Source organism: Budorcas taxicolor, chromosome 19 (genome assembly GCF_023091745.1).
Source record: "Budorcas taxicolor isolate Tak-1 chromosome 19, Takin1.1, whole genome shotgun sequence".
NCBI lineage: Eukaryota > Metazoa > Chordata > Mammalia > Artiodactyla > Bovidae > Budorcas > Budorcas taxicolor.
Genome location: NC_068928.1, coordinates 60,749,187 through 60,768,641, shown reverse-complemented (window position 1 = coordinate 60,768,641; position 19,455 = coordinate 60,749,187). Strand labels below are relative to the sequence as shown.

The 19,455-nt window shown below is 47.3% G+C and overlaps 1 protein-coding gene across 1 annotated transcript in view; it reads right to left on the bottom strand.

The window, feature by feature from the left end:
- Positions 1 to 19,455, bottom strand: part of LOC128064446 (ATP-binding cassette sub-family A member 9-like) — a 62,626-nt gene that overhangs the window by 19,400 nt on the left and 23,771 nt on the right. The window contains exons 18-28 of the mRNA XM_052657146.1: positions 17,818 to 17,937; positions 15,996 to 16,194; positions 13,191 to 13,357; positions 12,432 to 12,565; positions 11,633 to 11,770; positions 7,899 to 8,006; positions 5,698 to 5,871; positions 5,072 to 5,185; positions 4,799 to 4,918; positions 1,584 to 1,652; positions 746 to 837 (exon numbers count right to left, since the gene is read on the bottom strand). Coding sequence (XP_052513106.1) covers positions 746 to 837; positions 1,584 to 1,652; positions 4,799 to 4,918; positions 5,072 to 5,185; positions 5,698 to 5,871; positions 7,899 to 8,006; positions 11,633 to 11,770; positions 12,432 to 12,565; positions 13,191 to 13,357; positions 15,996 to 16,194; positions 17,818 to 17,937 — 1,435 coding nt within the window. The remainder of the gene's footprint in view (positions 1 to 745; positions 838 to 1,583; positions 1,653 to 4,798; positions 4,919 to 5,071; positions 5,186 to 5,697; positions 5,872 to 7,898; positions 8,007 to 11,632; positions 11,771 to 12,431; positions 12,566 to 13,190; positions 13,358 to 15,995; positions 16,195 to 17,817; positions 17,938 to 19,455) is intronic.

Sequence of the window (19,455 nt, the reverse complement as noted above, 5' to 3'; positions counted from 1 at the left end):
GCTTATCATCGGAGGCATGACCTTCAGAGCCCAGGACTCGCACTCACCAGTAACTGAGCACCGTCGCTTCTTGGGAATGTGTTTCAGAATCACCCTTTCTGACTGCTACCCACCGAATTCTCTCCTCCATCGTCCCACACCCCTGGTTATGGCTGCTCCCTGTCTCTCTCCCAAACTTCCGCTGGCAGCCGATGCCCTAAAACAGAGCTGTCTCCCCGCCCCCTCCTGCTCTGCTCGCTTAAGCTGGACTTGAGCTTGATTCCTCTTCTGAGTAAGGCAAGGTTTTCAAAGCACATCTGTCCTCATCTTCCATCGTGTAACTTTCAAAACCCTCCCTAAACGTCTCTACCCAAGACCCTTCAGTACCGAGCTTCAGGTTAGGTTTTCATGGTCCTGCACCACAGGCCTCTAAGTTGGTTCCAGCAGCCTTCTCAAATCTGCAGGAAGCTGGTGTTTATTCCAACTTTCCTCCTTTTGCTCAGCTACTCCTCCTTCCTGGATGCCTAGACTTATCCAGCTGCTTACATAGATGTGCCCAGGAGTTGGTGATGGACAGGGAAGCCTGGCGTGCTGCAGTCCATGGGGTCACAAAGGTCGGACATGACTGAGTGGCTGAACGACTCTACACAGTCCCTTCAAAACAACTTTACACAAGACTTTCTATGCAACTAATTAGAAGTATTAAAATGTCTTTAAACAATGAGTATTTAAATAAGACGTGAAATAGTATTTGAATTTTCTTAACCTGAACACAGGATCCTTTCTCATTGGTTTCTTCCTAAATTTCATTTCCAGACATCGTAAGATAAAGAGGAAAATGAAGAAATGAAGGTAAGGCTGGGGAGAGAAAGACAATCGCAGTGAGCATCAGTATAAAAGCAACTTCCATATTGGAACTGATTTAAGGAGCTTGATCATGTTCAAGGTTTTTAAGGATTCATAACATTTTCACAAGATTGAAAGATACTACATTTAATATTTTACGAAGCTCCCCTAGTCTGTGTTACTGTACTTGAGAGATCATGACAGAAATAGTAAGCTGGGCTTCCCTGGTGACTCAATGCTGAGGAATCTGCTGGCCAGTGCAGGGGACGTGGGTTCGATCCCCGATTTGGGAAGATTCCACGAGCCACAGGGCAACTGAGCCCGGGAGCCGCAGCTACGCAGTCCTGAGCGCCCTGAGCCCGTGGTCCACGAGAGAAGCCGGGGCAGCGAGGAGGCCACGCGGCCCAGCTAGAGTGCAGCCCAGCTAGAGTGCGGCCCAGCAAGAGTGCGGCCCAGCTAGAGTGCGGCCCAGCTCTCTGCAACCAGAGAGAGCCCATGCAGGCTTCTCTGTTTATTTTTAAGTAAATGAATAAAATTGTTGTAAGAAAAGAAATAGTAACAAGTTGATACTAGTACTACCGACACCACTGAGAGTTCGGGCTTCCCACTCAGTATCAGGTGATGAGTGTTAACTAGTGGCCAGATGCCGGAAGCGAGGAATTAAAACTGAAGTGGCGAAATCAAAACTGTTCATTTAACACAGAGCATACAGAGGTGTCCCCTCAGGCAAGAACATTTAAATGAAAGCGTCTTCTTACGATTAGCAATGTCAGAAATGCAACCTGCTGCTCTGAAGGCCCCAAGTAATCCACCGAGTCGGGAGAAATCTGTGAAACGAGGAGAAAGGGGTGTTCACATGCATCTTGATCTGTGTGCGAATCTCTTCCCACAAAAAATGATGCCCGTTAAGTGACTCGTCTGCATTCTACCTGAGTCCTCTTCTGCATCAGGTAAGAGTCAGTTCCTAACTGCGCCTTCCTTGCTTCCAAGGTCACTTGGTGACCTACCTGCTAACCTGAGTTTGGCTGTAGCTCAGGTGCGTCTGGGCAGGCGTGAGCAGGATTTGCTCTGCTGGCGGAAACCTGGTGTTGTGGGACCCACTGAAGCCAAGGGCAAGACGTGCCTGGACTTGCCCCCCACCCCTGCCTTTCTCGCCACGCCTGCGCTATAGAGCCGCCACGCTGCCCCGCCACCCGCTGCCCCTGCGCCGGAGGATGCCTGTGACCGTCCCTCAGCCAGAAGACAAAGTTCTTCACCTGGCCTTTCACCTGCACACACTCAAAGGCGTGGTTTTCATCAGTACTATTTAAAAGCTCTCCCAACTCTTTTGTGAATGAGGGCCAAAGGATCTGTTTTGTTTCTCAAGCTGTATCTCCCAAGACTTCTTTTCTGAGCATCTTTAATCCGATGTAGTAAATCTCTAACCACCACAGCCATCCAGCGTCTAAGATGATTGTTTTCATATTGGATGACCTGCCAGGATCCTGACGTCATCTTGCTCAGGTCCAAGGACTGGGTCATATCCAAAATCGACTTCAGGCCCCCTGGTCTTTGCCCTGTCTGCCACCAGTTTTACTCCGAGCATCCTTTCTCTATAACTTGGAGTTGGTGACGCTCCACCCACCACTCCTCTGTCCACAGACCCCCTCGTCTCCTCCCCTTCCTCATTCCCGAGCTTAGACGCCACGGTCCGTTGTCCTGACCCCTCTTTATACAGAAATGCTGCCCCTGACCCTTCGCTTCATCAACTCATCGGGCAAAACCCTATCCCTGGTCAAACTGTCAGGCGGGCAGAACAGGAAAGAGGAGTCCAAAACGGCGGTGGCCACAGACAAAGAAGGGAAAAGCTCGCGAAAATGAAACGAAAGAAGTTCCGAGAACCGGAGTGAGGACCTCCGGGGAAACAAGCAGCACTCCTGGCTGGCCCAGTTTACACAGGACAGGCCCAGGGAGAGAGAAACATATACACAGAGGGGCCAGAGCCAGCTCTCTCTCTCCTGCGCGCTGGGGTGCTCTCCTTCTCGTCTTTAGATCAACGTGCCCTCAGGCCTGGAAGATGGATTTTCCTGCTATCTTCTAAATAAAATAGAGCTGTAACACTGAGCTGTAGCACTGATTTGTCTAAGAGCTATAACACGGTCCCTTGGAGACCTGAGAGCTATAACACGGTCCATCCAAGACCTGAGAGCTGTGACACGCCGAGGGGGCTTAATGCCCGTCCCTCCAGATCTTTGTTGTGACGAGACCAAGAACCGAGGAACATACACTCATGTGACAAAACCTAACTCCCCGCTTCTCCTGACAAGATTAAAGAAGCATCTCTGCTGACTTCACTTAAAAGTAGGGTCGGTGGGGGGGGGGTCCTCTACCGCTGTCTCCGTTCTGCTGACCTGCCCTCTGAAACAACTTTTCACATCTTTCTTCCACCTTCCAAGTCCCAAGACCTCCCTTCGCTTCACTCAGATGACAATCTACCCTTTCTCCTGAGAAAGGAGAACATTTCAGTTTCCATATGCTCTGGTCATGATCTGTTTTTTTCCTGTGGCATCTTTTTTTAAATGGGACGGGGCCAAGATCAGTACAATCTCTTTACAACGCTGTGTGTGTTGGTTTCTGCCGGCCAACAGAGCAAATCAGCTATGCGAATATGCATACCTCCCCTCCCTGTTGAACTGCCCCCCTCCCCAGCCCACCCTCTAGGTCATCACAGGGCGCTGAGCCGACGTCCTGTGCTACACAGCAGCTTCCCGCTAGCTCGCTGTCCTACACGCGCTGGTGTGTACATTGTCAACGCTACTCTCTCGGCTTGCCCCACCCTTCTCGTCCCACCACCGCCCCGCCCTGGGTGCACACGTCCATCCTCTCCATCTGCGTCTGGAAGACTCCAGCTTTAGTGACGGGACCCCTCCCACCCCCGGCAACTTGTGCTCTCTATGCCATCTTTTCCCAGATCGTCAAGGACTTGGCTTCCATCTAAAATTTCTCTCAAAGCAGCACTGTATCTCCTTTCTTAAACCTAAATCTATTCTTGCTCATCCACTCTTCCATCTCACTGGTACTCTTTTTAGCAAAGCTCCTAGAACTATGTGTCTATAACCACCTCACTAGCTCTTCACTCTGCATTCTGTACTAAGCTCGCTCCTTCTGAGCTTTCGTGTCCACCCTTCCACTGAAACCTGTCTTGTGAACATCACCAAGGACTCTAATCTGGTCCAGCCCAGCAGTTTCTTCTCAGTTATCATCTTTCTAGACCGCTCATTAGATGAATCCCTCCATCCTTCTTGAAGCATGCTTTGTTGCCATCTGACACACATCTTTATTTATCCTAAGTGTTCAGGGGGGTTTCAGAGATGAGATTCTGGTGCACAAATTTCCTTTTTTTTCTCCTCCCTTACAGGCTCCTTCTTAAACTGGTTTGTGGAGTCCTCCTCTTCCCAATCTTTAAAGTTTGTAGTTCAAAGTCAAATGCTTCATCTTCTTTTCAATCTAACAATGCTTACTCTGTAGATCATACAAGCTAGTCCTGTGGCTTTAAACATCACTCATAAGCATGTGAATCTCAGGGGTTCAGCTTTTGTTTTGAATGCACACACTGAATTTTAGGCTCCTATGTCAGGTGACCACTTGCCATTTCCCACTGCACATCTCTTAGGAAACTTAAACTTCATGTGTCCGGAATGAATAGAAAAAGGGCATCTCTGCCACCTCCCAGTAGGTCCTTTGCCCCCAGGTGTGAGAGTGATCAAGAGAACTCCAAAATTCCACCACGGTGCCTTTGCCTCTGACCTTGATAAAGCATGGCGGGGCTTCCTCCTGGAGACTGTGACCCTCGCCTGTGGGAAGTGAAGTGACCTTCTGAAGACAGGCATCGAACACTGACCGGCTGAGGGCTCTATGTACATTGTATCATATCCAAGGTTTTCTCCAACGACAGCAAATTTCATGATCCCAGAACAGACGTGAAATTACTCACCTCAGAAAAAATGAGTAGAACACCAATCAGTGTGAAGGGTGGTATTAATATAGTGCAGAGAAACAGCCCTAGGAATCTGTATTCATTCAGATAATTAGCAACAATGGCGAAGAGGGTGACCTAAAATAAAAAGAGCACAGTTTCACCAAAGTATAACATTCTGAAAGCAATATTAATTTACCACCATGCTTACTACAAAGATTGAAATATATATTCTCAGAATTATTAAAAATAGTTTAAAAATAAAATAACATGCACCATATGCATACTTACAAGTAAGAAGAAAAATGACCAAATGCCACTATTTTTCCTCCCACGGCGAAAAATGAACGAAATCACATATGTCAAGAAAACAAGAGATGAGACATAGCCAATTATACACAGGGTCTGAAAATAGAAATATTACAGTCACCTAAGGTAAATGCTATCTAAATACAAATTTATTTTTAAACCCTAGGACGCAAGGAGATCAAACCAGTGAATCCTAAATGAAATCAACCCTGAATATTCCCTGGAAGGACTGTTGCTGAAGCTCTAATACTTGGGCCACCTGATGCAAAGAGCTGACTCATTGGAAAAAATCCTGATGCTGGGAAAGATTGAAGGCAGGAGAAGGGGACGACAGAGGATGAGATGGTTGGATGGTATCCCTGACTCAATGGACATGAATCTAAGCAAACTCCTGGAGATAATAAAGGACAGGGAAGCCTGCCATGCTGCAGTCCATGGGGTTGCAAAGAGTTGGACACAACTTAGGGACTGAACAACAACTTAAACTCAGCTTTCCAGAACTAAGCTATAACAAACATAATGGGAAGTTCTTTGGTTGAAGATGAATAATGTAATTGCATTTATGAAAAGTAGTCTAGGAAAGCCATTTGATAACTTTTGCCACTTACCTGAACTGCCAGGTTTTGAATGATAAACACAAACTCATCTGGACTAAAAATGTAATCCATTATTTGCATTAGAAGGAGGATCGAGAGGTACAGGGGAACGTCCACCAGCGCCTGCCCAAACCAGTAAGCGGAAGGGTAGAGGCCTGAAATCCGCAGCTGGGAGTGAACTTTTTTCTGATAAAGAAGCAAAAGAATCGTCAAAAGTTTTTGAATAGTTTAGGCTGGAGAAATTGCAAATATGCAGCACAAAAGCATTCATTTCTATGTCTCTCTTATATATTATGCTAATTTAGCAAATGACACTGTGCCTTGCCCTATTTCAGGGGCATTGATAACGCTGTATGCCACCTTGTCTCCAGGAAGAAGGGATCTACACAGCATTGCGGCGGTGAGAAGATTCTTATTCTTTTCTTGTCAAAGCTACTGATGCCTCTGACACTGTGGAGCTTTGCAAGCTGCACAGAGTTTCAAGAGAAGGAGGTGCACAATTTCCTGGAAGATTCTTAAGCTTTATGCCGAATGTAAACAGCATACTTATAACTGGCATCTTGCTTTGCCTCTTATGGGAGAAATTGCTCAAGAGAAGGATAGTTTAAGAGCAGGGTAAGTGAAAATTGATTTGAGTCCACCAGCAGCACCTGCTGAACTTTCACAAGGCTCAGCGGTGCAGCGGGAACCCCAGCGGAGGACGCTAAGGACGTGGAAACGCGAGGAGGGAACTTCTTTGGCACGGAAGCACCGTGGATGCAGAGAAAGTCTATCGTGGGTTCCTGACATTTTTATAGAATCTTCTCCAAAAGAAGCTTTAAAGGGACACTCTTTCTAGCAATAAGCCAAAGTACTCTGGTGCATTGCTTAGGGCTGTTACACCGGAGAACCTCGCCTCCGTCTGGAACGGGGATGGGATGGTGTCAGCAGGGAAGTAGAACCCGCCAGACAGAATCCGCGGTTCCCAGCCAGCTGATGGTCCCTTCTGAGCTACCCTTCCTGAGGTCTCTCATTTAAGGCGAATAGCGTCTTCCGTATATTCGCCCAGCTTTTATTCAAATGGTTGACCCTCCATTGTTTCAAGCATTGTTTAAATTAGGCGCACGATGCACATATACGTGCGTGGTCATAAGATGGGGGCGGGGTCGCGGGGTGCTAAGAACATAGCAATTGGGAGAGTAGCGCTGACCCATATACACTACCGTGTGTGAGGCAGAGAGCTGGCGGGAGCTGCTGCGCCGCGCACGGAGCTCAGCTCGGGGCTCTGGAGTGACCCAGGGCAGGGGTGGGGGAGGGCGGAGGGGCGAGGGAGGGGGGAGGGGAGGAGGAGTAGCGTGGGGAGGGGGAGCTCAGCTCCCGCGGGGGTGGGGGAGGGGTGGAGGAGGGGGGAAGGGCAGGGGAGGGGGGAGGGGAGGAGGAGTAGCGTGGGGAGGGGGAGGGGTGGGGGGAGCTCAGCTCCCGCGGGGGTGGGGGAGGGGTGGGGAGGGGTGGGGAGGAGGGGTGGCGTGGGGAGGGGGAGGGGTGGGGGGAGCTCAGCTCCCGCGGGGGTGGGGGAGGGGTGGAGGAGGGGGGAAGGGCAGGGGAGGGGGGAGGGGAGGAGTAGCGTGGGGAGGGGGAGGGGTGGGGGGAGCTCAGCTCCCGCGGGGGTGGGGGAGGGGTGGAGGAGGGGGGAAGGGCGGGGGAGGGGGGAGGGGAGGAGGAGTAGCGTGGGGAGGGGGAGGGGTGGGGGGAGCTCAGCTCCCGGCTCTGGGGTGACGCGGGGGCGGGGTGGGGAGGGGTGGGGAGAGGGGTGGCGTGGGGAAGGGGAGGTTCAGGAAGGAGGGGATATATGTGTACATACGGCTGAATCACCTTGTACAGCAGAAACCAACACGACGTGGTGAAGCGGTTATGCTCCAATAAAAAAATATAAAAGAACAAATAAGGACTTTTGCTTTTTATTATCATTACTACTTAGTATAGGAAACATTTTTTTCCGTCAGGAAGGAAACTTTGAGAAATTTTACTTAATCCCTTTTGCATTTTTTCTTATTTCTCGGCTTTTATTAATTTTTATTTTATATGGCGGTATAGTCGATTGACAATGTCGTGTTGGTTTCAGGCATGCGGCGGAGCGACTCAGTCGTCTGTCTGCATGTATATATCCCGTCTCACTCTTTCCGTGTGGGTGTTACAGGGTATGGAGCAGGGCGCGGCTAGATAGCTGCTCTTACTTTATAGTCACCGATGCTGCCCATGGCGATGTACGGAGCAAAGCAGGCCACCCCGGGGATCCAGAAGAAGGCCATGCCCAGGTACCCGTGCTCGTAAGACGCGTGCTCCTGAAATCATGCCGAACACGTCAGCTGATGGCGGTCAGGTATAGACTTCATTTATACTATCTCTAAACCAAATCATTTCAATGCGTGAAGTGGTCTAACTACCCAGAGCACTTCTCAGGGTCCTGTTTGCAACTCTGCTTCTTTAGTCGTGTGTTACAGCGGCTGGGACATTTGAACATGCCTCCTGATTGATTCACGAAGAAGCGAACTCCATCGCATCTCGTGAACTGACTAGACCCCCATGGTTAACAAAGGGAGGCATAATCACACAGCCTCTTCTCCCAGCTCTACGCTGACTGCACTGAGGCTGACATTTTAATAGACAGAGGTCCTGGGCTGTCAACGGGGAAGCTACTCCGCTATGTTCAGAACCTGAGACCAAGTCAGTTCAGCTCAACATGTAGAAGGAATCATTTGTCTCGTTCAACATAATGGAGAAAGCTCAAATGCCTTCAAAGTGCCGGGGGGTATGAATGATTGAGTAGGTAGGTGTCTGGGCTTGGAGAAAAATGGTCAGCCCACACTCCACATAAAAGCATTGAGTTAAAGTGGCTCAAAGTCCTGTACAGGTTAAAGAGGGCTTTGGGTTCGGCTCGAGGCCTTGATCTCACTGGTGACTGGTTGCCTCACTGCTTTGCTCATCGTCTGAGGTCAGGACCCTGAGCCTTGAGAGCCGCTTACACTCTCTCAGCCCCTCCTAAACGGAGGGCCCCTCTGAGCTCTTGCAGCAGGTCAGCACTGCCTGAATAGGGAGGCACATGCTGAGATAAGGGGACGAAAGTGCACCCAGGTCCGCCTCAGCGTCTCTGGTCTCTGCCTGTGGTCACCCCTGCTGGCTTTCCAGATCTGGAATATCTTTAGTGTGTGTTAGTCGCTCAGTCATGTCTGACTCTAGCCCACCAGGCTCCTCTGTCCATGGGATTCTTCAGGCAAGAATACTGGAGTGGGTTGCCATGCCCTCCTCCAGGGGATCTTCCTGACCCAGGGATCAAACCCAGGTCTCCTGCATTGCATCAGGTTCTTTACCCTGTGAGCAACCAAGGATGCTCTTTGGCAATGGAAAATTCATAATTAGTCTCAATGGCTGACCCCTCACTCAAAACTTGGTTCATAAACATCACATTCTGTCCGTGTTAGAGGACGTCGATCTGCGGGCAGGGTGTGTAGAGCTTGGCCTGGAGGAGCCCACGGAGACTCCTGATGCCAGCTGGGTGGTTGGTCAGGCGGGGGCATGCACGGTGGCCAGTGGGGGACTCTTCAGGACACTCTGATGGACGGTTAAAGTCATGAGTGGGGTCGGAAGCGAGCTCTCTGCTTTAGACTCAAGGCAGATGGGCTTGCAGAATTGGAGCAGACCAGGAGTGGGGGCAGGGAGGAATCGACAGGGTTCACACTAAGAGAAATTATCTACACAGGTACCCAAGGTCAGCTAGGCTGGTAGGTAGCAAACATTTTGTAGTAAACCCATTTTTTTTAAAGTTACCACATAATTTAATGCCGAAACTAAGACACTGCAGTGATAAAACTGTTACTAAATATAACTTCTTTAAAGTTTCAAAATATTTATTTGAAGATTAATGCATTTTCTTTATTACTGGTAAATTCAAACTATTTAAATTTTAAATTACCGGCAAATTTAAACTATTTTAACATTAAAATGTATTCTAAGAAAGGAAAGCAAGTTATATTTTACTTATATTTGTATATTACAAAGTGTCCTTAAGTAGCTGAATTTTATGGAGTAAACCCTAAGTTAGAGGTTCTAGACCCACGAGACACAGTTGTCCCGCTACCTGACCGACGGCACATTAAACAGTGAAAACCCGTCGGAAGCAGGATGGTGTGAAGGTCTCTCCTGCAGCCCGAGGGGACTTTTGTTCTGCAAGGCTGAGTGGGTCTTCATCTCCAGGAGGGCCGGGGGTCCAAGCTAAACCCTCCCCTAGACACCACACAGGTCCCCGCGGTGGGGGCCACCACACAAGCAGAGGGGACCGGGGCAGCCACAGCCCGACGGCCGGGTAGCCCTCAGCACCTCGTCCTTGTCCGTCTACACGGCCAGCACCCGCCGCATTTTACTCAGGAGGGGCAAGGCGTGCTCCAGACCGAGGCCACTCTCCTCTCGGCTCCAAGAGAGTAGACTGCTGAAGGGGAGGAACGTGCGCCTCCCACCGCTGACAGCCCACCCCAGGCCGCGCCCGCGAGGCTGCTGCTGACCAAGTCTTTGAACCGGACAAGAACTTGAGGTTTTGGACAGCACTGGAGTAGTTTTTGACGACAGAAAGTGACCCGTGAGCTACAGAGTATGCCCGAGGCGTCATTTAAAGGAGGCAAAGGGCGACTCAACAGAGAGGGACGTAAGGGGTGGCGCGCAGATACGGACCTGCACACCGTCACCCCCTGTGAGCGTCTGACTCGGGATCCGGGCATGGCCGGCCAGTCGTGTTTTACACACGTGCGTCTTCTAGTTCTAATTCAGCCGGTCCCTGGTCTAGTCACAGCTGAACATTCTTTAGTGGAAACTTGAAGAATTCCCAAGAAAAACAGCACTAACCTCAATAATGAGAGTACGTGCAATTACCGAGCGCCTCTGGTTTTCCATGTGCCCCGTCACTTGTCTTTATAGCAACCCAGCCCCAACACCTCCTGCCAACATGGCCTTGTTTCCTTCTTAAGGGAGCTTTGTGATCGAGTTTCGGTCTTCCCTTATCATTCTTCCTGTCTGCTTTTATCTGTGGCTGTGCCCGGTCTTTGCTGCTGCCTGGGCGCCTCTCTGTTTGCCGTGCACTGGCTTCTCACTGCGGCGGCTTCTGCTGTGGAGCTCGGGTGCATGGGCTCGGGGCTCGCAGCTCCCGGCTCTAAAGCACAGGCTCAGTACTTGTGGCCACAGACTTAGTGGCTCTGTGGCCTGTGGGATCTTCCCAGACCAGAGGTCGAACCCTTGCCTCCTGCATTGCACGCAGATTCTTACCCACTGAGCCACCAGGGAAGCCCCAGGATAAGCTTTTTATCTGCATTTTTTGGTGGATTGTTGAACCTAGACCTACAAAAGTTCAGTTGTTACAAGGTCACAAAGCCTGGGATTTAAGATGCTGGCTGTTTAACTAGGTCCCACTACTGAGGGCCACAGATGGTAACAGATATAAGCCCAAAATGCATCATTTTTTCCCAGTTAATTGTATTTCTGTCGTTCATTGGCCTTGTCATCCAATTAAAGTTATAGTGCTTTGCAATGATTGCTAAATATTGCTTGTGTATGTATACACATACACATGTGTGTACATATAAATATATATGTAATTTAGTTGCATATAAAACATAAACATTCAAGAATAAGTTCATAAAAACTACCCTGTTATTTCAGCATTTCAAGTATTTCCCTGAAAATGTCTCAGCTCAGTTCAGTTCAGTCGCTCAGTCATGTCCAACTCTTGGCGACCCTATGAATCGCAGCACACCAGGCCTCCCTGTCCATCACCAACCCCCGGAGTTCACTCAGACTCATGTCCATTGAGTCAGTGATGCCATCCAGCCATCTCATCCTCTGTCGTCCCCTTCTCTTCCTGCCCCCAATCCCTCCCAGCATCAGAGTCTCATGACCTACGAAAGTGAGATAATACTACGCTTACCTCAAAATACGTGCTTCTGTCCGTCTGAATGTGTTCTGAAGAATTAAGCATTCCAAGTATCCCATTGCTAATGATGTCCATGAGTACAGGAAAGCAATTCAGCCTTTTGGTGTTACATGCTATTGAAAATCTGGGATCCTAAAGCATAGCAAATATGCATTCTAAGTCCTCAGAAAGCAAATGTAAAATTTAATGAAAGTACATGGTAGAAAAGCTTTCAAATTATGGACAACACAGGAAGGCTAAAGCAGTGAGTGTCATGAACCGTCACTCATATTATTCAATCAATTCCCAACATACGGCAAGGGGCTCAGTATTTAGATCCCTACCAACTGCAACAGCATTAGCTGTGTGACTATTTATGCCTAAACTAAAACAAAACACATCATGTGATTTTTAGCAGCAACACTTGTGGCTCAGCTGGTAAAGAATCTGCCTGCAATGCGGGAGACCTGGGTTCGATCCCTGGATTGGGAGGATCCCCAGGAGAAGGGAAAGGCTACCCACTCCAGTACTCTGGCCTGGAGAATTTCATGTAGGGTCGCAAACAGTTAGACATGAGAGAGTGACTTTCACTTTAAGCACTCACTATAAAACTCCATAATGCAACCTCACTTAAACACGGCGGTAGGCTTTGTTTCAGGATGTGATACGTTCAGTTTACAAATAAAGAATGTGCAGAATGAATCACCCTCTAAAAATGAGAACTGTCCCGTCTGCTTGTGTCAGTGGGTATGTATTGTTCAAACCGCACGTTCCTGCCTGTCTTCGATGAGATGGGCGGCAGAGCCCAGCATACCTTGCCATCTCCTGTCACAGTGATGGCCCCGTTGTACAATGACTCATTGGGGCCATTTCTTGTTCCAAAGGCATCCACTTCTAAATCGATGTTTTGGTGCCTCAGTGAATGTATGAAGTCATCAATGCTTGACCCTATCATGCGGGTAAGATCAAAAGAAGCAAAAATGAAGTAAAACACAAAAAGGAATATTTTTTAAAACACTAAATGATGTCACTCAAAGCATACCATAATAAGGACTCTTAAGGATTTCCTTACGAGGGCAGAACCAATGCCGTGGGACTAAAATCCATTCTGGTGTCAAGGAAACGTCAAACTTGCTTTACCTACAGCTGAAGCATTTACCTATCATTTCTGTTTGTATGCAACTGCCACTTAAAATTAACGTTCAAATCCTCGACCATATTAAACTTCCATCTTAGAAATGTGGAAAATATTTCTTTTCTCCAAAGCTCACAACTGCATAGTACTTAAAAAATGTTATAGAACGACCTCAGAAACCAGTCAGTAACCCCTTTCCTAAATTCCCCTCGGCTGCTGTGTGCAACATGCTTTAGGGTTTGAGTAAACTTGCAAAATGCGCTTTTAAAAACAAACTCCCGACCTTGCATTTTTCACTTTGGAATTCGTTTCCTGTTTGGCCTCACCTACACTTTTCTAAAATATACAGAACTCCTCTTCGCCTCGTGGGTCCTATGGTCTAGGGGAGTCTCTCAACACGAATCAACATTGAGCCGGTGTGTCCAGCCCCACGTTCACCTGTTCTGTTGATGACCAGTAAGCGGGTCAGCGGGGCTCGAGGTGGTTGTCCCGGGGAGAGGAAGTACATGTTCGGAGACAGTCCCCAAGCATAGCTCTTTTGGTGTAACCGATAGGACACATGCTCCAAAAGCTGAGGACCAAAGGTAATGCCGAAAAGCAGAAATCTGCAAGGAGGAAATGGAGAAGAGAACAATTCATCTTCAGCAGCCATTGTGGGTTTTCCAGTTCAAGCAGGTAACAGTGCAAAAATAGAGATAAGTCACGAACACTGGTGAGCGCATGAACGCGCTCCCGCGCTCCTCCCTGTCTTCTGACGTGAGGTGGCTCGTGCGGGCCCGTTCTGGGTCTCCCTGCATCTCTAAACCACCTCCCCTCCACCTCTAAACACTTCTTTCCAGTTAACGAAGTCGGCTGCGGACGACTCTGAAATCTCTCTCTAGTGCCCACTTCTTCGTCCTGCTTCAGCCCTGCTTGCCATCTTTTCTGGAACGCTGCAAGCTGGCACGAGGCCAGCACCCAGGCGTCCTACGGCCTGAACCTCTTCCCCTTCCTGTTCCCAGTTTCTGTAAATGACGTTTTCTCATTTGCTCGAGCTTGAACTTCAGTCTGTTTCTGCTTATTTCTCTCCCTTATGTCCCTTTTCCGAATGGCTGAAATTTTCTGCTTATCATATCATCATTACTGCTTGCCTCCAAAACCTCTCTCCTACTTTGCAAATTTGGACCTGAATGAGCCCTTTCCTGACCTCTTTCCAACTGCCCTCAATGTCTCTTTTCCTTGTCTCCAGTGCCTACTGTTTCCAGATCTTTTTGCACGGTTGCGCAATTACGTTTCTTGGCATTCTGTCCTAGTTATACCAATCACCCATTCAAAAATAATAAAGGAACCTCATTATTTCCTTACTTTGTATAAAGCCCAAACTCCTTAGCTCTATTTAGGGTATTATCAACATTATTCTTACTCTTTCGTACATTCCGTGCTGCAGGATGTCAGCTACCTGAAATTAATTCCAATTCTTCCTCTCTCCTCACGTATCTCCATGCTCCAAACTGCTTTTTCTGCCTGCTTTTTCATCCTCCTTTCTTTCCTTAGCTGCATGCTCCATTTTCTTACACCAAATTCAAATTCTCTCTCACGTAAGATTCTTCTTTGGGAAGCCCCATTTGGACATCATTTCTCTTGTACCAGTGAAGGAAATGGCAGCCCACTCCAGTACTCTTGTCTGGAAAATTCCATTGGCTGAGGAGCCTGGTAGGCTACAGTCCACGGGATCACAAAGAGTCGGACACGACTGAGCAACTTCAGTTTCAGTGCTGCAGCTGACGATATTGTCTAACTGTGCACTCTGCTTTTTTTTTTTAATTGGAAGATAATTGCTTTACAAAGTTGTGTTGGTTTCTGCTGTACAACACCGTGGATCAGCCATGAGTATACACAGGTCCTGTCCCTCTGGAGCCTCCCTCTCCCCGCTCCCCACCCCACCCCACTAGGTTGTCACAGGGCACCGGGTGGAGGTCCCCGGGTCACGCAGCAGCTCCCACCAGCTCTCTATTTCACACGCGGCGGGGGTATGTGTCAGAGCAATTCTCAGTTCATCTTGCCCTCTCCTTCCTATGTCTGTGTCTCCATTCCTCCTCTGCTAACAGGTTCATCAGTACCATCCTTCTAGATTCCATAGATATACATATACATTAATAGACAGTATCTCTTTTTCTCTTTTTGACTTACTTCACTCTGCATAAAGGATCTAAGTTCATCCACCTCGCTAGCACAGCCTCAGATTCATTCCTGTCTATGGCTGAGTGATATTCCATCGTATGTAGGAACCACAGTTTCTTTCTCCATTCATCTGTCGACGGACATCTAGGCTGCTTCCATCTCCTGGCTGTTGTGTTATGCTTCTTTAGTGTACTTCTAATCACCCTCCAAAGCCAAATCTCATGTCTGGTTTATTCGATGAGTGTTTATTCGATGAGTGTGACATTCAGCAGAGAGTGTCACGCAGGAGTGCTCACAAGTATTTTTTAATGAATATGTGTCCTGGGTAGAGAGAGGACTCATGCAAGGAATTACTTAACAAAGGGCCTGGAGCTCTACAGGTAAGTTCCAGGAAATGACTTGAATTTTGTGCTAAAATAAAAACAGCCACAGAGCCGCTCTAGGGAAAGAGGCAAGTCCTTAGAACCTAGGGCCTGACTTCCAAGCTTCTGGAAAACTACTTCAACCCTTTGATCAGAGCAGATTCTGTCAAAATGAAAAGAAAAATCCCAAACTTTATCTGGTTTAATTACATATCCACCAAAGCAATTAAAATTGATTTCTGTGTGAACTTATGGTTGCCAGAGGGGAGGAAGAAGGGGAGGGATGCTTGGTTGTTTGGGATGGACACTAACACACTGCTCTGTTTACAATGGATAACCAACAAGGACCCGCTGTACAGCACAGGGGACTCTGCTCAGGGTTACCTGGCAGCCTGGGTGGGAGGGGAGTTGGGGGAGAGTGGACACGTGTGTGCGTGGCTGAGTCCCTTCACTGTCCACCTGAAACAGTCACAGTGCTGTTGACTGGCTACATCCCCCGGGCAGAGGAGCCTGGCTTCTGTCCACAGGGTCACAGAAGAACTGGGCTCAACATAGCGACACAACAGCACACTCCAATGTGAAATGAAAAGCTAAAGAAACCCTCGCTTCTGTGTTACAAAGACCAGATGCAGCTGCTGCAGCTTCTCTCACGGCAGCTCTTCTCTCCTGACGCTGTTGACAGCACACGGCTCACATGAGTCTGAAACTCGCAGGTACTCACATGGCGAGCATCGCTCTCTTTTCACTCTTCAACTTCAGGAAGCGGACTTTGGCTACCGCACAGAGCTGCTGCCTCCAGAGGGCCAGGCCGCTGACCGAGCTGTTTGCTTCACTGCAGGACGACACGACCTGTTCCGGCTCAGCAAGGCTGCCTGTGGCATTGGTCCTGCCACTCTGTAACTGCTCCCGAACTCCAGGTCCTACAAAGGATGAAAGCAACCATTTACAAACAGTCGTTTGCTGTGGTTCAGTCGCTCAGTCGTATCCGACTCTCCGCGACCCCGTGGGCTGCGGCACACCAGGCTCCCTGTCCTTCACTGTCTCTCGGAGTTTGCTCAAACTCACGTCCATTGAGTCAGTGATGCCAACATGCATCATTTAGACTTTCCTAGGATCTTCTTTTCAACAATTGTTGTCAGAGGAGAGAGTCTTGGGCAAAGATGCAAATAATCTAATTCAGGGCACCACTAGAGAAACTGCTAAGGAAGCAGGAACAGAGGAAAAAATAAAAAGATATAAAAACAACAATACAGGAACAAGAAATAACAACTTAATAAAAGGAAATCTTGTATTTTCTGAAAAAAAAAAAAAAAAAAAAGCTCTGTATCCAGAGCTTTAAAGGACTGAATTCATTCCAGAGAACATAATGGACAGAAATCCATATTTAGCCTGGAAAAATCTATTGCCAGAGATAAACTATCTTAGTATTTTTGACCAAGGGGAATATGAAGGAATATGAGGAACAGAAGAATATGAAATTGGTTGAGACAATACTTTTAACAGCCATAGGTGAAAATGAGATAAGTGAACATCGCTTATTCATGTCTGACTCTTCGTGACCCCGTGGACTGTAGCCCGCCAGGCTCCTCTGTCCGTGTGAGCCTGGGAGTATTCTCCTGGCAAGAACACTGCAGTGGGTTGCCAGTCCCTTCTCCAGTGGATCTTCCCAACCCAGGGATCAAACCCGGGTCCCCTGCATTGCAGCTGGATTCTCTACCATCTGAGCTACAAGGGAAGCCTGAAAACTAGATAAAGTTACCTCTTTTGGAAGAGAAGCCTAGCAAAATTGATCAACTCTAGATGCTCTGAATGTATGTTCCCTAAAAGTGAATTATACCACTTAAAAAAGTTATCGAGTATATCAAAAAGACTTCCCACCTGATCAATCAAAAATGGAAAGAAGATGAGAGCATAGGTAAGACAAAACCCAGAAGGATGAAGGCAAACCAGACAAAAGAAACGTCTTAGAGCAGTTAGAGAAGAAAGGCAGAGAGCTTTCCAAGGAGTAACAGCTAGCCTGACAGAGAACCATTCAACAGCAGCAGTGAAGTTCCCGAGGGGCTGCCATTCCCTTCTCCAGGGCGTCTTCCTGACCCAGGGATCGGACCCGGGCCTCCTGCATTGCAGGTGGACTCTTTACCACTGAGCCACCAGAGAAGGCCAATAGTGAAATAATATCCTCAAATATGTCAAGAAAACGACTTTCAACTTACAATTCTAATTTTCTTTTATCCATAGCAGTTACATTCAAAAAACACTATATGCATATTTATGTCTGCCGCATGAAGACCTACTCTGTACACGGCTGTGTTCCACGGGCTTAGTAAAATGTCTGGGACAAAATACAGAATTCAAGAGGTGAGACCAGTGTTGAGAGAAGAGGGAAGAAAACAAGAAATAGACTTCTCGTCTGCTCTAACTTTTTCCAAGATCATATTGAATCATAACACCTCAAAAATCATGTAACTTCATCATTCCAAGTGTGTTTTCAGAACAAAATATAGCACAGAAAGAGAAATTTCAAGTTAAAAATTATTTATTACCTGATTCATCAATAGCTGATTTTCCTTCTAATTTCAAGAACACTTCATTCAGTGTTGTCATGGAAACACCGTAATTCTCAATGCCGTGGTTGGAACAGCTTTCAAGATCCCTGTAGAGGTCTAAAAATAGGCATAAAAATGTACTAAATTAATATCAGTTGTAATGAGATTGATAATAGCTATATTTTTCAAAGTAGAAAACACTTGTGATAGGACAAATACATTCGTCAGAAACAAACCTATGCTACAGACAGTCCCTCACTTCTAAAATAAACTACACAGTGCGTTAATTTCCAGATATTCTTGGGTATAAGAATCTAGAAATTTCTGTTTTCATGCCTAGAATACTACACATGTGGGGGGTTTTGGGAAAAAAACATATTCTGTTTTATTTAATGTGTTTTTTTTTTTATGTAATTGTTAGGCTTCCCAGGTGGCTCAGTGGTAAAGAATCCACCTGCCAATGCAGGAGACATAGGTCCCATCCTTGGGTCCAGAAGATCCCCTGGAGAAGGAAACTGCAACCCACTCCAGCATTCTTGCCTGGGAACTCCCATAGACAGAGGAGCCTGGTGGGCCACACTCCATGGGGTTGCAGAAGAGTTGGACACAGCTTAACACGTATGCACACAAATCATACAAGTATCAAAGGCATTGCATGAGTTAATAGGATCATTATCTCACTGATTCTAAAATGAATACATTTCATCAACTTTTAATGCATCTGAAACGAGCATGCGTCATAAACGCTAGGAGGTCATGTTTTAAATGCCAGCATTGTTTCTTTCTGTTTCTTCCCTGGTGGCACGTTCTGAAATTGAGAGTGTCTGAAACTTGCTGAAATACCATAGGTGCTACCTGTCAGATATTTTCCAGGTGCTTGATTTATATTTAATATTTTTATAATAAATGTAAATGAATTAAAGCTTCATAAAAACCGTATAAAGTTCACACTAAAATGAAGTGCTTTTTACAAACGGTCAAACTGAGGTGCAGTACACTAATATAGCCTGTTTGGGGTGACAGGGCGAGTACCCACAGAGCCGGGCTTTGAATCTAGCCAGCCTGGCTCTGCCAGCTGAGCTTGCCTGGTGCTGTATTAGCCACAGTTGCTGCAGGCTTATTAATTCAAGCATGCAGATTGGTCCCAAGACCTTCCATTAACAGTTGGCAAGTTCTTGGAATGCAATAAAGTAAACACATTTTTCTGGGTTATACTTTTTAGTGCAATCCAGCTCAGAGTGCTTGGGTAATGAAACAGCGTATTGGGAAATCAGACAGAAGAGGGGTAAAGGCGATGCCTCTCCAGCCGTTCGCGTTTGCAGCAGAGCTGATTTTCATACAGGCTGATCATAATTACTGTTGAATTGTGGAGATTATAACGTTATGTCGTGGTGTCTATGCCGCCTTCAACCTTCAGTGCATGCTCCCTCGGCTCCCATCCGATTCCCTGCCAGGGTTTGCCCAGATCTCTTCCTGTTTGGACCTCCGTCTCATGCATTCCCGACGCTAATTTCCGTAATGCTTCTCACTGTAGCTTGATGTCGCCCTGTATCTCTTGACTGCACATGTAACTTGAAACATAATTAGCATTTTCCTGGCCTCAGTGTACTCATAAGTGCTGTTGAAATATTAAAC